Source organism: Lycium ferocissimum, chromosome 5, assembly GCF_029784015.1.
Source record: "Lycium ferocissimum isolate CSIRO_LF1 chromosome 5, AGI_CSIRO_Lferr_CH_V1, whole genome shotgun sequence".
NCBI lineage: Eukaryota > Viridiplantae > Streptophyta > Magnoliopsida > Solanales > Solanaceae > Lycium > Lycium ferocissimum.
In genome coordinates this window covers 22,663,865-22,687,023 of record NC_081346.1, presented here as the reverse complement: position 1 = coordinate 22,687,023, position 23,159 = coordinate 22,663,865, and the positions used below count along the sequence as shown (strand labels likewise).

Genomic DNA, 23,159 nt, shown 5'->3' with positions numbered 1-23,159 from the left:
GAATCCATAATTTCAAAAGTATAATGAGTTCATGAAAAAACCTACTGGGTGAACCCATCAAATATAAATATTGAATACACCTTTTCATAATAATGCACCCATCCATCTTCTTAAAATCCTGAACATCATCCTCTTGTGTGATCATGTATGAACTTAACAAGTGAAAACCTGAAATTGTCGATTTCAGATTTCTGAAGCCTAAATATTGGATAGCGAAAAGGTAATAAAAGGGTGAGAATAGTAAAAAGATATGTAAGAATAAATAAAGCAAAACACAGGTTTATATGTATGTTACAATCTAAAATACGTGAATGGTGTAAGTTAGTGTGTATTTTGGTACTGTATCAGTATTTTTGATATTCTTTTCTTTAAATATCGGATATCATATCAAATATCAATTTCTTTTAAAGAAATAAATCAAATACCACATCGGATATTAATTTTTTTTTATTTTGACTGGTAAAAAACATAGTACTACCAAATCAGGCACACCTCAAATATTTAGCATAAAAATTGGTTCCGCTAGCTGAAAAAAGTTGTGCTCGCTTGGGCACTTCGATTTGGACTTTATAACCTCTTTGGGCTGCTGGTTTCCAGAATGCTAATGCTATTAGGTTAGAATGAGTGTTTTTGTTTTTTAAGAACGTAATAAAGAAGAAAACAAAATTATATATAGGTTTCCTGATCAATTGAGATCTCTTAGATTGCTGATGATCAAAAGTAACTCCTAATATGATGTTTGTTTCTGGGATAAGCCATACTAACTGGCCCAACAAATCAATTCGAATAATTGCACGAGGTAGTATAGTATTCTGATGATCCCTCACTATAATCTAGTGGCGTAATTATTTAACTTCGTTAGCACTCTATAAATGAAAATTTGATGTGTATTCGTAGAATTTAAAAAAGAAATGCATAATGCGCTGCTTTACTAAAAAAGGGCAAAGAATCTTGTGCATGACTTTTGCCTTCTGTCATGATTTGTAATCAAGAAGGATGGGATGTAAAGACTCGCAATCCTTGATCTCTTGAAGAAATATTGATCTTTCGCCTTATGCAAAGGTATTTCTCTTTTTTTAGACTTCATAAGGAGAGAATATTTTACTTGGGTGGAAGGTCATGTATTTGGACCAAAAAGATGTCCTTTGCAACTCCTTATCACTATTTATCTATAAGCATAGTGTCGGTCTCCCTTACTTTATGGGGGAGGAGAAGATATTTTAGATCTTTCCGATAGAGAACTAAATCAGAACTAGGTTAGAAGCTTGAAAAAGGGAATTCCCTCTTATATTCTGCCACTAAAGAAGAATTGACATAATTAAAGGTTCAGAAGAGCACTGGGAGCTGAAATATCAATAAACTATACGAAAAAGTAAAAATAAATCTTAAAAGGCCAACCTCGAGGCAGAGTTGTGCCAATACTAATATTAAGTGTACAACAACAACAAAAACATACCCAGTGTGATCCCACAAGTGGGGTCTGGGGAGTTTAAGATGTACGCAGACCTTACTTCTACCTTTATGGGGTAGAGAGGCTGTTTCCTATAGACCCTCGGCTCGAAAGAAATGATAGTGATGTGATAACAAATATCAAAGTAAAAAGCATGGTATCAAGAGAAATATAGTGACAAAACAACACGATAAAAAGCAAATGAGGTAACAGATCACAATATACATTGAAGAAACGAAACTACACGACTACTACCTAATACTACTGTTACGGAGACCACTAGGCTACCTACTAATCCTCTAACCTAATCCTCGACCTCCATATCTTTCTATCTAGGGTCATGTCCTTAGTAAATTCCGAGCAAAGCATGTTCTCGTCTAATCACCTCCCCTAGTTCTTTTTCGTCCTACCTTTACCTCTACCAACTCCTAATATAGCCAGCCTCACACACCTCCGCTTCACATGCCCGAACCATTTTAGTCTCGCCTCCCTCATCTTCTCTGCCACGGGGGCCACTCCCACCTTGTCCCGTATAACTTCGTTCCTAACCATATCCCTCCAAGTGTGCCCACATATCCACCTGAGCATTCTCATCTCGGCTACACTCATCTTCTGAACATGGACGTTCTTGACTGGCCAAAGACTCCACCCATACAACAAGGTCGATCTAACCACCACTTTGTAAAATTTACCTTTAATCCTAGGCGACACATTCTTAATTCACAGTACCCTAGATGTGAACCTCCATTTCACTCACCCCGCCCCGATACGATGAGCGACATCATCATCAATCTCCCCATCTCCTTATATTATGGACCTAAGATACTTGAAACTATCTTTCTTGGGTAGGACTTGTTCATCAAGTTTCACTTCCGCCTCCGCCTCCTGTGGTACGACACTGAACTTGCACTCTAGATACTCTATCTTAGTCCTGCTTAACCTGAATCCTTTAGACTCTAGAATCTGTCGCCATACTTCCAGCCTATCGTTAACTCCCTCACGTGTCTCGTCAATCAGTATTATGTCATCTGCGAATAACATATACCACGACACCTCTCCTTCAATATGCCGCGTTAGTTCATCCATCGCTAATGCGAATAGGAATGAGCTAAGGCCTGATCCCTGGAGCAGCCCCATCAAGACCGGGAAATGTTCTGAGTCACCCCCCATTACCCTAACCCGGGTCTTAGCTACATCGTACATGTCCTTAATTGCTCTAATGTAAGCCACACGTACACTTTTGGACTTTAGACAGACACATCCCTCCTCATCCTCATCTCTACCACTCTCTCCCAATCTTTCAACACTAATAGTGAGTGTGATTTACTATATTCATCTAAAGAGAAAATAAGTATAACTACAAACTTAAAGGGTCTTTTGGTGCATAGTATAAGCTGTGATATCCCAGCAATAATTTTTTGTATCATGTTTGGTAGAAGGTATAAATTTATCCTGGAATAAATTTATATCCTCTACCAAACAGAGTATAAAATGAAGCACAATCTTAAGGATGAGATATCCCACTAACCTTGGGATTATAATCCTGAAATAATTTAGTCCGCGTATCAAACGGCCCCTAGAGAGTAAAGAGCACCACCTTAAGCGGAAAGGAGCACCAAATGAGAAAATCGTTAATTTTCAAATCCCCTTTTAAACTTGAGCATATTCATTTTACAATGTTCCTAGTCATTGCTATAGCTAGAAATCCAAACTTACTTCTTTAATTGTTCATTTTCACTCCTAATTAATAATTGAAATTATTTCAATCTCAAAATTCAACAACCTTATAATAAAAGTATTTGCTAGAGAAATATATTTGTCTTATTTAAAAATAAAAACAACAAATAACCAAAAAAGGAAAAAAAAAAGAAGAGGAAGATATTTTACCTTCTTCTCTCTTCACCTCATTGCCACTCCCAGTGCCGTCGTGTTGCCCTTTCTGCTAACATGTTCTTGTTGTGAAGTTTCTTCTCATTCACCCAACAAAATACAGCATTTTGTTCTACACAAAAGAAAATGTTATCTCTCCGACCACTCTCCAACCCTAAACCCTCCTCTCTCTACTCTTCCTCATTTACCCCTCCCAATCCCTTATCTCCCAAAACCCTAAAACCCATTCCCCCCTCCTCCAAACCTTCTAGAAACTTCTACCCTTCCATCCATTCAATCCTCCAATACAGCCGCAAACCTCAACTCGCAGGAAACACCCCAAGAGTCGTCGTTATTACCTCCGGCAAAGGCGGCGTCGGTAAGACAACAACCACCGCAAATATCGGTCTCTCCTTAGCCCGTCTAGGGTTCTCAGTCGTCGCTATTGACTGCGATGTTGGTCTTCGCAATCTTGACCTCTTATTGGGCCTCGAAAACCGGGTTAATTACACCGTTGTCGAGGTTTTAAATGGGGATTGTAGACTTGATCAGGCTCTTGTACGTGATAAACGTTGGTCTAATTTCGAGTTGCTTTGTATTTCTAAACCTAGATCTAAATTGCCAATGGGGTTTGGTGGGAAAGCATTGGTTTGGTTAGTTGATGCTTTAAAAGCTCGCGATGAAGGTGTGCCTGATTTTATAATTATTGATTGTCCAGCTGGCATTGATGCTGGGTTTATAACGGCTATAACTCCGGCGAATGAGGCTGTGTTAGTGACAACACCGGATATTACGAGCTTAAGGGATGCTGATAGAGTGACGGGGTTGTTGGAATGTGATGGAATTAGGGATATTAAGATGATGGTGAATAGGGTTCGAACGGATATGATTAAAGGGGAAGATATGATGTCTGTATTGGATGTGCAAGAAATGTTGGGGCTTCCATTGTTGGGAGTAATACCTGAGGATTCCGAAGTTATTAGAAGTACTAATAGAGGTTATCCACTTGTGTTGAACAAGCCACCAGCTTTGGCAGGTCTTGCATTTGAACAAGCAGCTTGGAGGTTGGTTGAGCAAGATAGTATGGAGACTGTAATGTTGGAGGAGGAGCCAAAGAAACGAGGGTTTTTCTCGTTTTTCGGAAGGTAGCATAATGGTGATCTTCTTCTATGCTTTAATTATTGTTTTCTGTAATTGTTTGATTCTGTTTTCTGGAAGGTCCTCTGGAACAAGAAAGCTGTGTATAGTAGAGTTACGGTTTGCATTCTTCCATTGTGACTATTTCAGGATTCTGTTTGTAGGATAGTTGAAGATTAGTGCAATTTTTAGAAATGTGCACTTTTGTTTTTGTTGGATTTGAGCTGAAAACTGTATCATGCGCGTTGCACGAAATATGATTATTTTTTTCCTCCATCAATCTAATCTGAGTGACTGTATTTGGCTGCTCTCAGTTTGTTCAACCTGTGATCTCCACTTCTGTCCTTATTGCTTGCTATGCACGCTCTAAGAAATTTCGCTCGAGTCAGTGCTCAAAAGACAAGTAGATTTGTGTAAGACTCCCTCAACAGTGTTTAATTTAGATATCTGTGTTAATGAGAAAAATATGCAGCCTCTTTCACTCGGACGGAACCTGGTTGGACTTCCATAAGCATTGAACTGAATTGATTACACTGTACAGTAATATTGTATATGCTGTATGTACATAATGAAATAGCTCCTGCTTCTCCACAAAAAGAAGCCAAGAAGGTGATCATTTTTTTTAAGTACATAAATTTATTAATAATGAGAAAATCTCCCATATACAAACAGTATATCAAAAAGTAGATAATCTACAACACAATATGATTGATTCTCTACAAACTAAGATAATCTACAACACAATATGATTGATTCTCTACAAACTAAGCACTATCTTCTATACCAACTGGAAGTTCATGGATGCACAAGAAAATAGGAATGGGAGTATATTCTTCAAAGATACATAGTCGTTCTCTAACCTTTCAAAAGCTCTCCTATCTCCTTCCACAATCCACATGATTGCTAAGTTAAGGAGGTGGTCATAAAGGTTGGAAATGTACTGTTGCCAACATAAATACTCAATAATCAAGATGATCAGTGATGCTGGGAGGTGAGAGCCGAAAGGGCCCCAGAATTACTATCGGGGGTGCAATGTGGTGCTTTCTTACTCCATCACTTTTATACCAATGGGTGTGTTCCTAGTGAAATGGTGCGTTTGCTGCAGTAGGGAAAGCAGTCAATGGATGCAGACAATCTCAAGCAGTTGAATGTCATCATCATCATATCTGCGTGTTGAGATCCTCTATTATGAGGTCGGGCATGGCACCATCTGAATTTAGCGTGGATGAATGTGCACAGTGCTAGCACCCTCGGCTTTAATTTTAGCCAATTATATGTGAAGACTATAAACATCTTCCTGTCCAGAAACGGAAATGCTTGCTGCCGGTCTCGTGAAAGCAGTAAACTATAGCAGTCTCTGCTGCAATTCAATTAGTAGTTTACGACCAACTGAAGTTACATCTCCTAAAAAAAGATGTCAAAATCAGATCTCATAAATAATGAGCCTAAGATTCATGCATCTTTTTTTTTTCCCATTGATATTCCTTTCTTTGTTTTTCTTTCTTACTTTTTTTCCATCTCTGTGAAGAATGATCTCCGTAGACAAAAGACTAATGTCATACACGAGATTTCAGAGTCAGGGAAAGCAGAATGTTTACCTGCCCCTAAGGTCAAGATGACAGTTTCATGATCCGGATCCTTGGATATCTGAACAACCAGCATTTCCAGCACTTGTATCTGGGAAGTTAAACACCATAGACAAGGGAAAAAGAAAAAGAGCAAGAAAAAAAAAAGGGTTAGCCAAGATGAAACATAAGCTCCCACTGACCATTCAAGTTGACTAGTGCAGTACTGTAATGGATGTGATATTCTTAGAGCATTGGCAATAAATAGGGTTATCTAGAGAAAGAGAAGCTTCCATCCGTCTCCGACCATCACGAAAAGAATTTTCCAATTTGTTCATTAGACATAAGAATAGGAACTCAGTACTTCGTGAAATTAGACTGCATTATTCTCATATTCAAAACAATTGTAAGGAAAGCACAACAAAATTCCAGGTAACTACAACATTTACAACCGCGAGGAATTTTTCTTAGCTGCAGTGAGTTCCAACATACCAGGGAAGGGATAAACTCAGATGGTGGACCAACTATAGATATTGCAAGATCGCTTCCACTGATCTTCCACATATTTGTTTCTCTAGCTGCATAAATCTAGCAACAGAAACAAATATTACATCTCCTTTGACAAGAGAAGAAAAATGGGGGAAATAAATGCGTTAACACATTAGCAGTTTTTACATCAGAATTTAAAATGGGACTATACCTCTGTAACCACAACTCTATCCGCATTAGTGAATGCAATAGCAAAGTCATCTTTCAATGCTGCTAGACGACTGCAAATTAAAATTTCAAGCATTTTGCAATCAATGTAACTGTAATATGGAAGGAGAATGCTTTCAGGTACATACCTGTATGTATGAGGTTGAAATATTACTATAAGTTCTTGATATGGAAAACTCTGGCGTGCTGCTTGAAGAACAGCACGAATCTCAGTGGGATGGTGAGCATAGTCATCGGAGATATGGCACCCACGTACTGTACCTATCCTCTCAAAACGTCTAGAAACACCTCTAAAATTTTGCTTGTGTAGCTGCAAAGAAACAATGGAACTAAGAAACTTTTTCTGATCCGCGGAAAGAGCACTGATTGTTGCAATGACCTGCAGGTTGGAATATCCAAAGCAGCAACGGAACTCAGCAAATATTGACTTTACTTGCAGTGGAAGAATGAAACAGCCTTGCAAGCTAAAACATGCTTTCTCTAAATATAGATGCCTAAACTAAGATATAATTACAAGCAGCCAACAAATCATTTTCCAATTTTGGGACCCATTGATGTATAAACAAGTCAAAATTGATTAGCTGTACTGACATCGTTTACAGCCAACAATATTTGAGTAAAGATCAGAGAAACATAAAATAGTTCTGCTACTTTTAAATGTTTACTTACACTGATAAAAAACAAAAAAGCAAAAACAATTCTCAACGCCCTTATGAGGTAGTGATGAGTTAAACTACTCGTGTTGGCATGGAAGTCAGCCCGGTAAACTGATTCCATTCTGCTACTAGGGTTCCAAACCTTCCCCTGAGCTCTAGAATCTATAAATAACTTTTAAATGTTTACTTACTGCTAATGAATTAAGAACATTGTGGATTCCCGGCATTTGTAGGCTGATGTCCTCAGTATGTAGTCCCTTGTGGAACTGGAATAAAGAAAGAATATCTTTAGACTGCAATCCATGCACAAGTATGAGGTATTCCATATGCCAGTAACATCAAATAACTGCAGGGAGTAGGTATAAACAGAAAATAGCAACCAAAAAAAAAAAAATTCTCCATGGCATTATATTTTTGCATTTATCTGCAAGAATACTGTACACCATAGAGAAGTTGCAAAGCCTCAAATTCACTAACAGGAATATAAAGTTAGTATTGACAAATTTCCTATATAACGAATTTTTTTCAAAAGACCAAAAACCTATTTGTTGGTAATAGCCATGTCAAAATATATTCTTTAACCTGTCAAAATATATTCTTTAACCTGCATGGAAATCTGAATCACCCAAATCAGATGGAGTAAGAATAATTAGTCTTTCAATTGATATGACAGTGCTGCAAAATTCAAGATGTGGAATAGGTCAATCACTCCTATTGAGTCACGTGAGATGCATAATCAAAAAGAATTTTAGAACCTGGTATACTTCATGTTTCTTTGATCCAATTTTGCTTTTTGTTCTTTCTAAGTTATCTGATCCCTTAGTCCAAATAAAAACTGTCTTATTAGGTAGTCACTATCCCCACTCCCCGGCAGGCGATTGGGTTTTTCACAAGATTTTTCGTTACTCATGTCAGCATTCTCACGTATGATATCTCCAGGTCTCGTCATCAAAAACCTTATGACTGAAAATTTTAATTTAAGAAGTTCTAGTTCACAACTGAATATACAATGTCTTTTTCTAATCTTAAGAGTGCACTTGGTAATGAGTGAAAGCATGTGTTGTTTTCTGTTTTTTTCCGAAAATATTTTCCGGTGCTTGGTATTTGGTTGGAAAGTCAAAAATTTCTCTTTGATCCTACTTCCTAGTATTCCAAAGTGCATTGGTTATTTCGGGATGGAAGGAGCAAATGAGGAGATTACTTCCCAAATGTTCACTTTATTTGTTAGTTGTTGCATTCTTTCATAGTCCTTGGAAGAAACAACAACAACAACAACAACAACAACCTAGTGTAATCCCACAGGTGGGGTCTTCGGAAGAAATTGTTTTGAATTGGACTCTGGAGAAAATAATCTGCAGATTTGTAGAGGAAGACTTACGTAATGATATTTACCTTACGTTGAGCTTCTATTAAGTTGTTCTTACACTTTCTTGACAAGTGAATTTATGGATCATGCAGCATAGAGTTGCCAACTGAAGTACAAAGCACGTGCAGAATTAGCAAAGCGTATCACTTTCTTAGGAATAAGCTACCTACAATTTCCCTGTATGCTATTCTTGAATAATATTTCTAAGAAACTAATGAACTTATTTCAGTTTTACATAAACTAGTACATTTTACCTAGAGCTATATCTTTTAAAGAACAAATGTACTTACCAGCTGATAGTCACTACCTCCACACAAGTTTAGGGATATAGATAAGGCATGCCAATCGTTACAACTAGAAATTCCAAATGTTGAAAACTGGAATGCATCATTGCGAAGAACTGAAAGAGCAGAGCCTGCGCCCGTTTTGTTGACCAAAGAACGTGCACCCGGACTGTAAATCCAATCAGAAAATCATTGTTCGTAACTACATTAGACATGAAAATTCAATATTTCCTTCGTTAGCCTCAGAATGAGATCAATTTGTGTGGCCTATAACTAAAGATAACATAAGCCACCAAATGATAGTTTATGAAACATAAATGGGACCTTCAGTAAAAGTACGATCAATGTATCAGAGGACAAACATAATAAGTTCACAATTCCGGTAATGGATTATTGTTCCATATCCTCATAGATGCAGCATCCGCAAGTTGGTTGAGACATATGATTCTATTAGAACTGTAGTCAGTGAACTCTGCATAGTACGTGAATAATATCTTCGGATAGTGTTCTAAAGGAATAAAGGGTAAAGACCAACAAAGATGCAATAGCTGAGTATTTCATGTAGTAAAAAGAATACGGCACATGTGATTGTTCTCCTTGAGGAGATGTTTCCTATGAAAAGTGAGCAAAATTGTTTGTGAAATCTTCAACAAGTTTCTGTTTGAGCAAGAAAATTTGATGCTAAATCCACTCAATCCATGAAATATATCGACCTTGGAAGGAAATTTAGCAATATATATGTATCACCACATAAAATGAAATGTCCTCCAACCCTTATCTGTCCAATGAACTTCCCGAAAATAGTTTTAACTGCTGCCTGAGATTGAAACAATCTAATGATTTCCAGAGACCCAATAAACAAATTTAGTATACATGGCAAACACTACAAGCAGTGAATCACCAACCTCGTCTTGAAACATGTCTACATGTTCCCAATCTATATTTGTTACCACAGCTATTTGAGGTTTTACTCCAAGGAAGCAACAGTCATATTCATCAGCCTACATTAAGAAGCACAGATATTAGACTTACAGGAACAACAAACTACAGTGATTATGATTCTCTTAAGATTTCACAAACAAAATCAACTCAACTCATGCAGATAACCAGATACAAGAAAAGATGTGTGAGAGGATTGGATACCTCCAATCCAAAGTTGCAACCAGTTCCACAGACAATGTTTCTTGCAACAAGCTGCGGAAGGCAGTTATGTCAAATGTAAGTTTTGTGCGTAAATGAAAAAACTCACAGTGGGATACAAGTGCTCTAATGTGAATAAAAATCGATCCGCAAGCCTATTGACAAACTCCCAATGTACACATCCAGAGAAACTTCTTACAGAATGCAGAGTAATACAAATCACTTCTTAGAGGAAGATGCAGAGTGAGGCTACCTGTGGTACCCAAGCCCCAATTACAGCTGTAAAATCATCCCCCATTGCATTTAAGAAATAAGCAAGCATAATAGCTGTGGTACTCTTCCCTGTATTGGTCAAAAATCAACAGAAAGCAGGAGAAGTGAATTTTGATGGTAAAAGAGGCTGAAACACAAGTAGGTCAAATTAAGCCAAACTAATTCAGGTTACCTAACTAATAACAGAAAATATCCAAAGACCTTCAAGAATCAGTCTCAGCTGATAGATGTCATACAAGCCAAACATCTTATCAGGCCTGAAAAGTTCTACCCATGCATTCATAACATGAGTTTTACCCATTAATCGTATATGTTTTTGCTAATAACATAATGGTTCATTAGTAACATCTTTTTGCTTATAGCATAATATAGAGAGCAGACATGAATTCCAGATTTTAATAACCTACAGTATTGGAAGCCTGAAACTCTCCTCTCAAATGTTGCCTAACCCTTGTCTTCTCCCTTTCGAATACCCTATGCCTTGAATCCTTCTTAACACCTATGTTAGTGCAAGACACTTGAGTAAGCATAAAAATCAGCGCAGATACACATTCCTCCAAGAAGTGTATCCACAGATCAAATAGCTAACCCCACAAAGCAGAAGAGTTTTTAGCAGAGCTAATTAGCACAACCGAAATGGTTTGTACTACAAGCGAGATAGTGAAGTTCCTCATATTTTAGCTTCCTGGGAAATACAAGATTACATGGCACTTTTAGTCAAGATCTCATAAAACGGCCAGTTTGGTAAATAATGACATTGACATTGAACAGAATTACAAATGTACATGTTTTTCAAACAACAGATCCACCCAAGAGAAATGGCTTACACAAATGATATCACACCTCAGGAAACTTTCTTCATATTTCAGGCTTCCATGTATATATAAGCATATATTGAGTCTTATCAAGATCTCAGAACCCTGTCCATATTTAGCAATGCTTCGACATTGAAAAGATTTGTCACGTTTGACAGTATCTCAGCAAACACAAAAGAAATAAGATTACCATGGCTACCACTGACAGCAATGAGGTTGTAGCTTTCAGTGATCCTGCCCAACCAAGTTCCTCGCTTGTACCTACAAGAACAGAATACCATGTATACCATCTGAGTCCAGGTCTAACTTGGGTAACAGAAATTCAGTAAATAAATAAAAAAAGATTACTGTTCTCACACAGGTTCCCCAACAGACTCGGCTTGTAAAATCTCCACATTGCCTCCAGGAATCGCACTCGACATAACAAGGGCATCAGGCACTGAACCATTATACTTTCTCAGATTGAGCTAAGAATGGCCTATATACAGTTGGGCACCGGCTTCTTTCAATGCTTCCATAGCATCTTTCCATATCATATCAGAACCACTGACCTCATAACCCTATTGCATGTTCAAATTTAGTTCAATTTACCTACCAAAGCATTAGACGAAAACAGAAGAAACAAAGAAAAATAATGATATAAAACTAACTACCACTCACTAATTCAATTGTCCAAATAATAATGGGTCGTGTTACTCACGTATTAGCATGCAAAGATTAAGATACATAAATTGTTATATGTAGGAGTTATGCAGTTGTTATTCAATGGATAATATTACAAGCTTGGATTATTTACTGTTAATGTTAAGATTTTAATGATGACAAGCTATGTTACTATGCTGGGAAAATACTCAAGGCCCAAGCAATTAACACACTGCAACAGTTCGGCCCATGATCCCATGGATAGACTAAGCCAACGTGATATCTGCATTAATGAGGAAGAAGTCATTAAAAGGAAACTATCACTGGCAATCAAGTACCACGAGACCCATTGCACAAGGAAAGGAAATCAGTTGAAGGCAAATCACGAGAACGTTAAAGGAAGGAGATAATCAAGTATCAATCAAAGAAAACAAGGAAATATTAAAGGAAGGGAGATAATCAAGTATCAATCCGTTCAAAGACACAAGGAAAAGATCAATCATCATCAAAGCTCTTGCTTTATTCTTGGAAAATAAGGATCCTCAATCTTCCTATTTTCCGAGGATCAAAACTCTTGGGTTGCTTTCTCTGCTTAGAAGAGTCATGACGACTTCACACCTCATGTATAAATACTGGCTCATTCAGACGCACAACTGTACTTTGTCTCAACCTTCACATAGTCTTTGCTCTACTTTTCATAAGCATTGTAATTCAATTAAGTGTTGCTATGTAAACAAAAAAAAAAAAAAAAAAAAGAGAAGAGAGAGTTATTTTCAGTTGGTGAGACTTTGTAATAGAAAAAATACGAGAGGTTGAGTGTAGACATAGGAGCTCCATTCAAACCAATTCTCTGTCCCAAGATTCACATTAAAGAGCTGCAGAGATCACCCTTGCAACCCAAGGGGACTGGACTAGGATTCACCTTGAATCTGAACCAATATAACTATCGTGTGTCAATTACTTTTTGCATTTACTTTACAGTTATATTTATCGTAGTCGACTAGGTGTTCTACATAGTCGACTATCCAAAGAACAAAAAAATTACAATTCACCTCCTCTCTTGCACTTTCAATTGGTATCAGAGCCTGGACTCAATCTTAGTTGCTTAACAACACTTGAGGAAAAGATCAAATGGCTGGATATCATATCCCTGGAGCAATACTGCAAGATGGACATTCCACTACTAGACCTCCCTACTTTGCTGGTGAGCACTATGCACACTGGAAGGAGAGATTCAAAATCTTTGTCATGTCAACTGATTACCAAGCATGGGTTGTAATAAAGAAGGGACCAAAACCTATTCCCTACAGTGAAGCAAAAGATGATAAAGAGAAACTTGATGAAGTGTCGTTTGATTTGACTAAGGAACAACAAGAAGTCATTGCTACAAACGCCAGAGCTATATCTTTGCTATACTATGCAGTCAGTGGAGAAGAGTATAGCAAAATATCAAATTGTGAGACTGCAAAGGAAATGTGGGACAAATTGGAAGTAACCTATGAAGGCACATCCACAGTTCGAGAAAACAAAATTGATGCTCTTCACCATGATTATGAAAATTTTATGATGAAGGAAGATGAAAACATTGAATCAATGTTTTCCAGATTCAGCAAAATAATCTGTGAGTTAAAATCTCTTGGTGTTGTGTATTCCAATGCTCAACAAGTAAGAAAATTTGTCAGATCTCTTCCAAAATCATGGGAAACCAAAGCTATTGTTTTGGAAGATGGAAAACTTGATAAAATGACTTATGATGACCTCAGAGGAAATCTCATGACCTTTGAGAAGAATCACATCGACAGGCACCAAAAGGAAGAGAAGAAGAAAGTGGTTGCATTCAAAACTCAGATAGTTGAAAGTGATGATGATGATTTCAAGGAAGATGAAGTTGCACTGATCTCCAGATCTGTAGTGGAAGCAATGAGGAGATCAAGAAATAATCGAAGAACAAGTTCAAACTCTCAAAAAGGAAAAAGTTCTACTAATCTACAGAAAAATGATGGGAAATGTTATGAATGTGGAAAGTATGGTCATATTGCCTCTGAGTGCTCAGAATCAAGAAGGAAACCCTCCAGGAACTATCAAAAACAAAGAGCATTTAGTAGCCGGAGCGAAGATGAAATCTCAGAAAATGAAGATGATGTGGAAAATATTTGCTTCATGGTAATTGGAGAAACCAGCGAGGTAAGACCTTATTTCTGCGCTAAATGTAATGAAACACAAGAACTCTTAGATCAAACCCTTGAGGATTTGAATAGAGTTTTTGATGAATTTAGAAAACTGCAAAAAGAAAAGAAAGACTGGGATATAAAATTACAAATTTGTGATATTGAAAAGGATCTTCTTTAAAAAGAAATCTGTGATTTGTAACTACAAATAAATAGTCTGCGTAAATCCACCAGTCACAGTTCTGTAAGGTCTAATCAGTCGATTCACAATCGCAAATCAACTGGGAAGAAACCTATGAGTGATTATTCTTATAATAGTGAAAAGTCGAGATATCTTGAAGAGACAGATCAGTCGACTAAATCTCGCAAGTCAACTGACAGGAAGTCTGAAGCAAATCTCTCCATTATGTCTAAATCGTCTAATCAATATGTCACCAAAGAACCATTCTCTTTTACATGTTTTTGTTGCGGTAAAACTAGTCATAAATACTATCAATGCAAATTTCGCAACTCTCAAACCTCTGGATGGGAATGGAGACCTAAGAATATGTTTCAAGCTAATCCTCAAGGACCCAAGCATGCTTGGGTACCTAAAAGAAAGTAATTACATGTTTTTGCAGGAACACCACACTAAGAAATCCAAAAGTAAATGGTATCTCGATAGTGCGTGTTCCAGTCACATGACAGGCGATAAAAACTTGTTTAAATCAGTCGCTGAATATGATGGAGGATTGGTAACCTTTGTAGATAATTCCACAGGAACTGTTATTGGAGTTAGTACTATAGCATTTAATAACTCTTGTGATATTACTAATGTTTATCTTATGAAGGGACTCAAGTATAATCTCTTGAGCATTAGTCAATTATGTGATTCAAATCTTGAGGTAAGATTTAAGAAAACAGGATACATCATTGAAGACCCCAAGGGTAAAGAAATTCTTCCTGGAAGCAGGAACAAAAATGTATATGTACTAGATTCTGTGAAGAATCCAGTAGGACATATATGTCTAGCCTTTATGGGAGAAGATCCTTGGATATGGCACAAGAAACTAGGGCATGCCAGCATGAGATTAGTTGAAAAATTGGCTAGACATGGCTTGGTACTAGGACTGCCTAAGTTGAACTACACAAAAGATCACATCTGTGATGCTTGTCAAAAAGGTAAGCAAACTAGAAATTCCTTTAATTCAAAAGATATAGTGTCTACTTCTAAACCTTTGCAGGCACTTCATATGGACCTTGTTGGTCCTACTAGAACTGCCAGTATTAGAGGAAAAAGGTATGTCTTTGTTATTGTTGATGATTATTCTCGTTTCACTTGGGTTATATTTCTTGCTCACAAAGATGATACTCTAAAAAATTTTAAGTTTTTCTGTGAGAAAATACAGCGTGAAAAAGGTTACTACATCACTTCCATTAGAAGTGATCATGGAGGAAAATTTGAAAATAAGGCATTTGAGGATTTTTGCAATGAACAAGGCTATACTCACAATTTCTCTTCACCAAGATCTCCTCAGCAAAATGGTGTTGTTGAACGAAAGAACAGAACTCTACAAGATATGGCAAGAACCATGATTGTAGAACACAACTTACCACACCACTTTTGGGCTGACGCTATAAGCACAGCATGTCATGTTCTTAACCGGTGTCTAATTAGGCCCATTCTAAAAAGAACTCCCTATGAACTCTGGAATGGAAAGAAACCAAACATCAACTACTTTCACCCTTTCGGATGCAAGTGTTTTGTTCATAACAATAGTAAAGATAACATCGGAAAATTTGATCCTCGAAGCGATGAAGGTATCTTTCTTGGATATTTTCACACTAGTAGATCATATAGAGTTTATAATAAATGTACATTATCAATTGAAGAATCTATTTATGTTATATTTGATGATACTAATCGGTTGGTCGAGGAAGGTAATAATGCAGATGATGAAGAAAGGAAATCCCCTGCGGCTCCCTCACTTGCTATATAAAATGATAAAACACAATCGACTACTCCAGTAAAATCGACTAATGTGGCCCTTGAACCTGTTCCAAATGAATGGAGAAGTGAGCCTGACTATCCAAAGAAGTTTGTCATAGGGGACATTCATGAAGGAATGAAGACTAGAGCATCAAGCAAGAAAAATACAAATATTGCTCTCATATCGCAATTAGAACCAAAGAAGATTGACGCAAAGACTTAAAGATGAACATTGGGTCAAAGCTATGCAGGAGGAACCGGATCAATTATCAAAGAATAAAGTATGGAAATTAGTTCCTAAACCTGAAAATATTTCAGTGATTGGTACCAAATGGGTTTTTTGCAATAAGCTGAACAAAGCAGGAGAAGTTGTACGAAACAAAGCTCGACTAGTCGCACAAGGTTACTCACAACAAGAAGGAGTCGACTACGATGAAACTTTTGCTCCTGTAGCACGGTTAGAATCAATCCGCATCTTACCTGCATATTCATCTTTTAAAAGATTCAAACTTTTTCAAATGGACGTCAAAAGTGCTTTTCTAAATGGTTTTATTGACGAAGAAGTTTATGTCAAACAACCACCTAGTTTTGAAGATCCTAAACTACCCTATCCTATTTTTAAACTTTAAAAACCTCTTTACGGTCTTAAACAAGCTCCTAGAGCCTGGTACGATAGATTAAGTTCTTTTCTAGTGAATCATGATTTTTCCCGAGGTAAAATAGATACCACCCTTTTTATAGAAATAACTCCCTCAGGAAATCTCATTATTCAAATTTATGTTGATGATATTGTATTTGGAAGTTCTAACCCATCTTTGTGCAAGGAATTTTCTGATCTTATACAAAGTGAGTTTGAAATTAGTATGATGGGCGAGTTGACTTTCTTTCTGGGTCTCCAAATTGTTCAATCTGAAAAGGGAATCTTCATCTGCCAAACTAAGTACACCAAGGAACTTATTCAAAAATTTGGAATGATGGAAGCAAAAGCATTAGGGACTCCAATGAGTTCTACATGCAATCTTGATAAAGAAGAGACAGGTAAACCCGTCGATCAAACCAAATATCGAGGGATGATTGGTTCACTACTATATCTCACTGCTAGTCGACCAGATATCATGTTTAGTATGTGTAAGTGTGATAGATTTCAGGCCGCTCCAAAGAATCTCATCTTACTGCTGTAAAAAGGATTATAAGATACCTAGCTGGAACTTCAAATTATGGATTATGGTACCCAAGCACTAACTCTTTTCAACTTGAAGGGTTCTCAGATGCTGATTTTGCAGGTGATAAGGATGATCGCAAAAGTACAAGTGGTTCTTGTCAATTTCTAGGAAAATCTTTAATTTCCTGGCACAGTAAGAAATAAGGATCAGTCTCCTTGTCAACTACTGAGGCTAAATACATCGCAATTGGTCAATGCTGTGCTCAAGTAATTTGGATGTATCATCAATTGATTGATTATGATATTTTCTCTATACCTATTCGCCTTTTCTGTGATAATTCTAGTGCTATATGTCTTTTTAAGAATATTGTATATCACTCTAGAGCCAAGTATATTGACATTAAGCATCATTTCATTAGAGATCACGTGTCAAAAAGAGATATAGAAATTAGCTTTGTTAGCACTGATAGTCAACTTGCTGACATTTTTACAAAACCTCTCTTAGAAGACCGTTTTTGTTACCTAAGAACCTTAATTGGCCTAGTTGAAAATCCTGTTACTGTATAATTCTGCTATTTAGTATGTTGTTTTGTTTTGTTTTAAAAAAATAAAAAATAAAGTTCAAATCTTTTGCGTGATTTTATGTGTTTGTGACCTTTCCATTTATCTCATTTTCCATATTTACAACGCACCCGTCATAATCACTTTGCAGACCACCCGTTCACCTTCCATCCCATCTGTTCTTTTTCCTAACGCCGGTTCACAATCCCAAGGTTCTTCTATATACTTCTCGTATCCTCTCTTTTCTTCTTCATCTTCCTTGTCTCTTCACTCTCTTCCTTCATGGCCAAACAACAGAAAGCTGCGCCCACTTCCACTTGCCAAAGCTCTAGGATCAAAAGTAACGGTAAATCCACCTCCCCTGTTCATGTGGATTCCGATATCTCTACTCATTCGTCTTCTTCTGAAGCCACTGCGTCATTTCTCTCTAAAAGTAAAGGTAAATGTTCTCTCGATGTTGATACTTGCGTAATCCTCTAAGAAACTGAAGTTTGACCCCGAAACTCCTCTTGGGCTTAAGGAACACTTTTGGGACACTTCTAACCGTGACTTGTTCGTCGCTCTCAAAGAGAAATCGGTGGTTTCTGGTCGTAGTGTTGATCTTGACTACATGCAAACACTCTCTTGCAAGGTAAAGCCCCTTTTTGAATTTCAAGGCTGGACAATAATTTTTCAAAACCCCACCCGTGTCTATGAAACCCCTATTCGCTTATTTTTCTCATCTCAAGTCATCTAAACCTAATGAAATTGAAACCCTTGTTCTTGGTACTCGCATTGTGCTTGACTGTGATGTGTTGGATTCTATTTTAGACTGTTATTGTTTAGGCTTCTTTGATCTTCCCAAAACCAATTAGCCTGAATCCCTTGATGTTTCCTATGACCAAGTTAAGCAAACCCTATCTGGTTCCCCTACCATTCCTAGTCATCTTAGCCCGTTTGACATCACCTTTGAAGCCCGTGTCTTAGCCCACATTGTCTCCACCACCCTTCTTCCTCACGTAGGCTCTTTTTCTACTGTTACTCAACGTGATGCTATTCTTGCATATTGTCTTTTGACTAAAAAGAAAGTGAAATTATCTGCTGTCATCCTTAACTACATGATTGAATGTGCTGATAATCCAACCAGTCTACTCTATGGTATGCTTATAACTCATATTCTTGAAGCCCATCATATCAATCTCAGTGACTATCCCAGCATTCTGGTCAAACAATGTTACAACTCTAGAGCTTTCTGTAGCATGGGATATGTTCTTGTTAATGACTTTTGGGTTCCTAAAGACTCTGTTGATGATGCCCCCCTCCCCCCTAAAGATAAAACAAAGCCCTCCACCTCTCAGTCACCCCCTCCTATAGATGTGTCTCCTGAAGTGCTTGTCAAATTGGATGCTATGAATGCTCAACTTAAATCCATGAAAGACTTAATGGCGTCCACTTTATATAACATGGAACGCGTCAGGGACTCTACTAAGGAAACAGGTGCTGATATTGCTCGTGTTAGGGTGAAGCTTGATCAGATTGTCAAGAAAGCTGTAAAGCTGTCTACTAAGCTCCAGGCTAGTGTGGATGCCTTTCCCAACAAGCTGACAGGAACCTTGGATGCTCTTAATGATGCCATAGTCAACACCTTGGCTTATTTTCTTCGACTCTTTGCGGAGCAGCAGCAGGAGGAAAATAAGCAGGAGGCTTAGCCGTATTTTTTTGTTAAGACAATTTATGTGTTTTGTTTGCTTGTTTTGTCATGACACTATGTGTGCGTGAAACTGGGCCTAAGCTCAGTATTGTGGATTGTGTTTTGTGGTGTTGCATTATGCAGCCCCTTTATTGCTTTTTAATCTGGGCTATATTTCTTTGTTATTCTTGTTCCGTTTTTTTTTATTGATGCCAAAAGGGGAGAATAGCGAGGTCAACCATTCAAATATTCAGGGGGAGTTTTCCTCCAGACTGAAGCAACAACCCTCTAGAGCAAATGTACCAGGGAAGTTGACTACTTTATCTTGAGTATTAATTGTTATCATCAAAAAGGGGGAGATTGTTAATGTTAAGATTTAATGATGACAACCTATGTTACTATGCAGGGAAAATACTCAAGGCCCAAGCAATTAACACACTGCAACAGTTCGGCCCATGATCCCATGGATAGACTAAGCCAACGTGATATCTGCATTAATGAGGAAGAAGTCATTAAAATGAAACTATCACTGGCAATCAAGTACCACAAGACCCATTGCACAAGGAAAGGAAATCTGTTGAAGACAAATCACGAGAACGTTAAAGGAAGGAGATAATCAAGTATCAATCAAGAAAAAAGGAAATATTAAAGGAAGGGAGATAATCAAGTATCAATCCGTTCAAAGACACAAGGAAAAGATCAATCATCATCAAAGCTCTTGCTTTATTCTTGGAAAATAAGGATCCTTAATCTTCCTATTTTCCAAGGATCAAATCTCTTGGGTTGCTTTTTCTGCTTAGAAGAGTCACGACGACTTCACACCTCATGTATAAATACTGGCTCATTCAGACGCACAACTGTACTTTGTCTCAACCTTCACATAGTCTTTGCTCTACTTTTCATAAGCATTGTAATTCAATTAAGAGTTGCTATGTAAACAAAAAAAAAAGAGAAGAGAGAGTTATTTTCAGTTGGTGAGACTTTGTAATAGAAAAAATACGAGAGGTTGAGTGTAGACATAGGAGCTCCATTCAAACCAATTCTCTGTACCAAGATTCACATTAAAGAGCTGCAGAGATCACCCTTGCAACCCAAGGGGGATTGGACTAGGATTCACCTTGAATCTGAACCAATATAACTATCGTGTGTCAATTACTTTTTGCATTTACTTTACAGTCGACTCTCTAAAGAACAAAAAAATTAAAATTCACCCCCCCCCCCTCTCGCACTTAATACATAGTCTTTTTCACATTCTATCCCACATAAAACGCTTTTAAAAGTTCTGGCAAAATTTAAGTTGGTAATGGTAATGCAAAATTTAATATGGGAAACCAAATGTTGCATGCAAAGTTACATATTGCAATGGGTGTTGTACTAGTTATGCGTAAACCACATTGTTTCGCACAGTTTTATGTTGCAAATCAAATTTTGTCCGTATTAGATACGAGCATTTTTATGCCAAGATTATTTCTTTTTTCTGCAGCCAAACAAAATCATCCTTAAGAGCTGAGCAAGGTATCACGAACTATTTTATGAAATTGAAAAAGTTCCTTCATCCGTCCCAAAAAAAATAAAATAAGACAGGGTTTTAGAGTACAATCATTTAATTTTGTGTCTCAATTCATAATCACTCAGTAGCGATTTTATGTGTAAAAAAAGGGTCACGTGAACCCATCGTCACCCGATTAAACTCTGTATATTATGTGTATAATTTTTAAAATATATTTAGTACTCCACTTTCTGACACCCATGTTATAAAAGGCTCAGTGGTGCACTTAGTTGAAAGCTACATTATTTATCAAGAGGTTCAATGATAAATTTGCATTTTTTTAGTAGTGCACCCATCTTCTAAAAATTTCTGAAACTCCATAGCAAGTAACATTACCACTTTTTATAGTTACAAACATTTATGAAGTGTTTATTAAAATTATACTAGCAAAAACAGTTTGACACCAAAAATAAAATAGTGTGAGTAAGAGAGAATAGTCGTTTGAGAGCAAGTATGGCAAGGCAGACAAGCCACAACCTCCAAGCAACACCGACAAAGTGTATCCATTCCTTCTCGCTTGTATCAATGACTTCGTCATTGTCGCATTCCTTAATTATTACTGCTGGGAATTTCAAAGCAAAGGAAGTTGTTCCAACATTAATTATTTAACTTGCCAAGCTGAAGCATTTGTGAGAGTAATTGCCTGAGAATAACTGTAATTTCTTGCTGAGTAATTCAACGGTGACTTTATTGCCGGTGGTACCATTATTCAAGGTGCGGCAATTCACGGCTTAAAGCAAAATCAATGTCAGTGTTTGTGTGTAGAATTCAAATTTCGTCAGAACAAAAAAAAATGGGAAGAAGAAGAGAGAGAAGAAAATTGAAGTATTCAAATTTTGTACTACTGGAACTGGAGTCCGGAACCAAAATGACCTCAAAATAAACTTTTTGAACCAAAATACCCTAACAAAAAAAAAAAGTGACAAAAGTACCTTTAGCACATTAATTTACTACATTATAGAAGCAGTTAAAAAAAAAATTCTATAACGCAGTAAAATACTGCGTTATAGAAATAGTACCAAAAAAAAAAAAATTGGCCAACTTTATTTTTTGCAACACTTAGTGTTTTTTTCCATACTTTGACCAATGATTAGTCGTGTGTCAAGACTCCAAAACGTCAATATTTTATATAGAATCTGATATTTTTTCTCGCGTACAATAATGTAGGCTCAATACATCAAGGATACGTAAACGTTCGGATCGTCATTTTAAGAGTTGAAAAGGTGCCCGAAGTAAGTTTTGTTTGTAAACTTTAGGTTTAAGTGTTCTATATACATAGACGTCCATTTTTGTTTGAAGACTTGTTGTCATTAGCTTAAAGTTTTTTATTTTTAGGGTTTAGATTTAAGTGTGTTATTTTTTAAAGCGTAACTTTATTTCGAATATACGCGGTTTTTTGCGCTCGGACTCCGATTTACGCGATTTTTTTTTTTTTGGCAACATATTCAAAATAAAGTTACGCATTAAAAAATAACACACTTAAGGAACACTTAGTGTTTTTTTTCCATAAAAAGATCGCAACATCTTATTTTAATAAATCTTTTCTTTGCAACACTTAGTGTTTTTTTCATACTTTGACCAACGATTAGTCGTGTGTCAAGACTCCGAAACGTCAATATTTTATATAGAACCTGATATTTTTTTCTGCGTACTATAATGTAGGCGCAATACATCAAGGATACGCAAACGTTCGGATCGTCGTTTTAGAGGTTAAAAAGGTACCCGAAGTAAGTTTTGTTTGGAAACTTTAGGTTTAAGTGTCTTATTTTTTAAGGTTTTGATTTAAGCGTGTTATTTTTTAATCAAGACATAACTTTATTTTGAATATAAATATAATTCTAAAAAATATAGGGAGAAAAACTAATTGTAAAGTGGTCAAACTTTAGATGGTCATAACTTTATGCTCGGACGTCTGTTTTACGCATTTTTTTTTGAACTTGCATATTTTTTCGAGATCTATGCGGATAAACGGCCGCAAGGCGGTTTGGCCGAGCCGATTTTTAGAAAAACACCTTTTATCCCATTCAATTTCAATTTTCCCCCAAATTGCCGTAAAATTTTCAGTTTTATTTACTTATAATATGATGATACGCAATAGATTTCAACATAAAAATCCCGGGGTAATGTAGCTGAGAATGTCAATTTCACTTCTGTGATTTCAATTTTC

The 23,159-nt window shown here is 36.9% G+C and overlaps 2 protein-coding genes across 2 annotated transcripts; one reads left to right on the top strand and one right to left on the bottom strand.

Annotated features, from left to right (window-relative positions):
* Positions 1–3,466: 3,466 nt before the first annotated feature.
* On the top strand, positions 3,467–4,736 carry LOC132056521 (septum site-determining protein minD homolog, chloroplastic). Its single transcript, XM_059448758.1, has one exon. It carries the CDS (start codon positions 3,467–3,469, stop codon positions 4,466–4,468), a length of 1,002 nt encoding a protein of 333 aa, XP_059304741.1. The 3' UTR covers positions 4,469–4,736.
* On the bottom strand, positions 4,644–21,766 carry LOC132057654 (uncharacterized). The gene is given in 14 exon segments (XM_059450275.1): positions 4,644–5,860; positions 6,055–6,133; positions 6,514–6,609; positions 6,722–6,791; positions 6,867–7,117; positions 7,586–7,660; positions 9,051–9,213; positions 9,758–9,861; positions 9,950–10,045; positions 10,188–10,238; positions 10,438–10,526; positions 11,463–11,533; positions 11,630–11,832; positions 21,603–21,766. Coding segments are annotated over 14 exon segments (1,503 nt in total). The 5' UTR covers positions 21,699–21,766; the 3' UTR covers positions 4,644–5,801.
* Between the last annotated feature and the right edge of the window lie 1,393 nt (positions 21,767–23,159).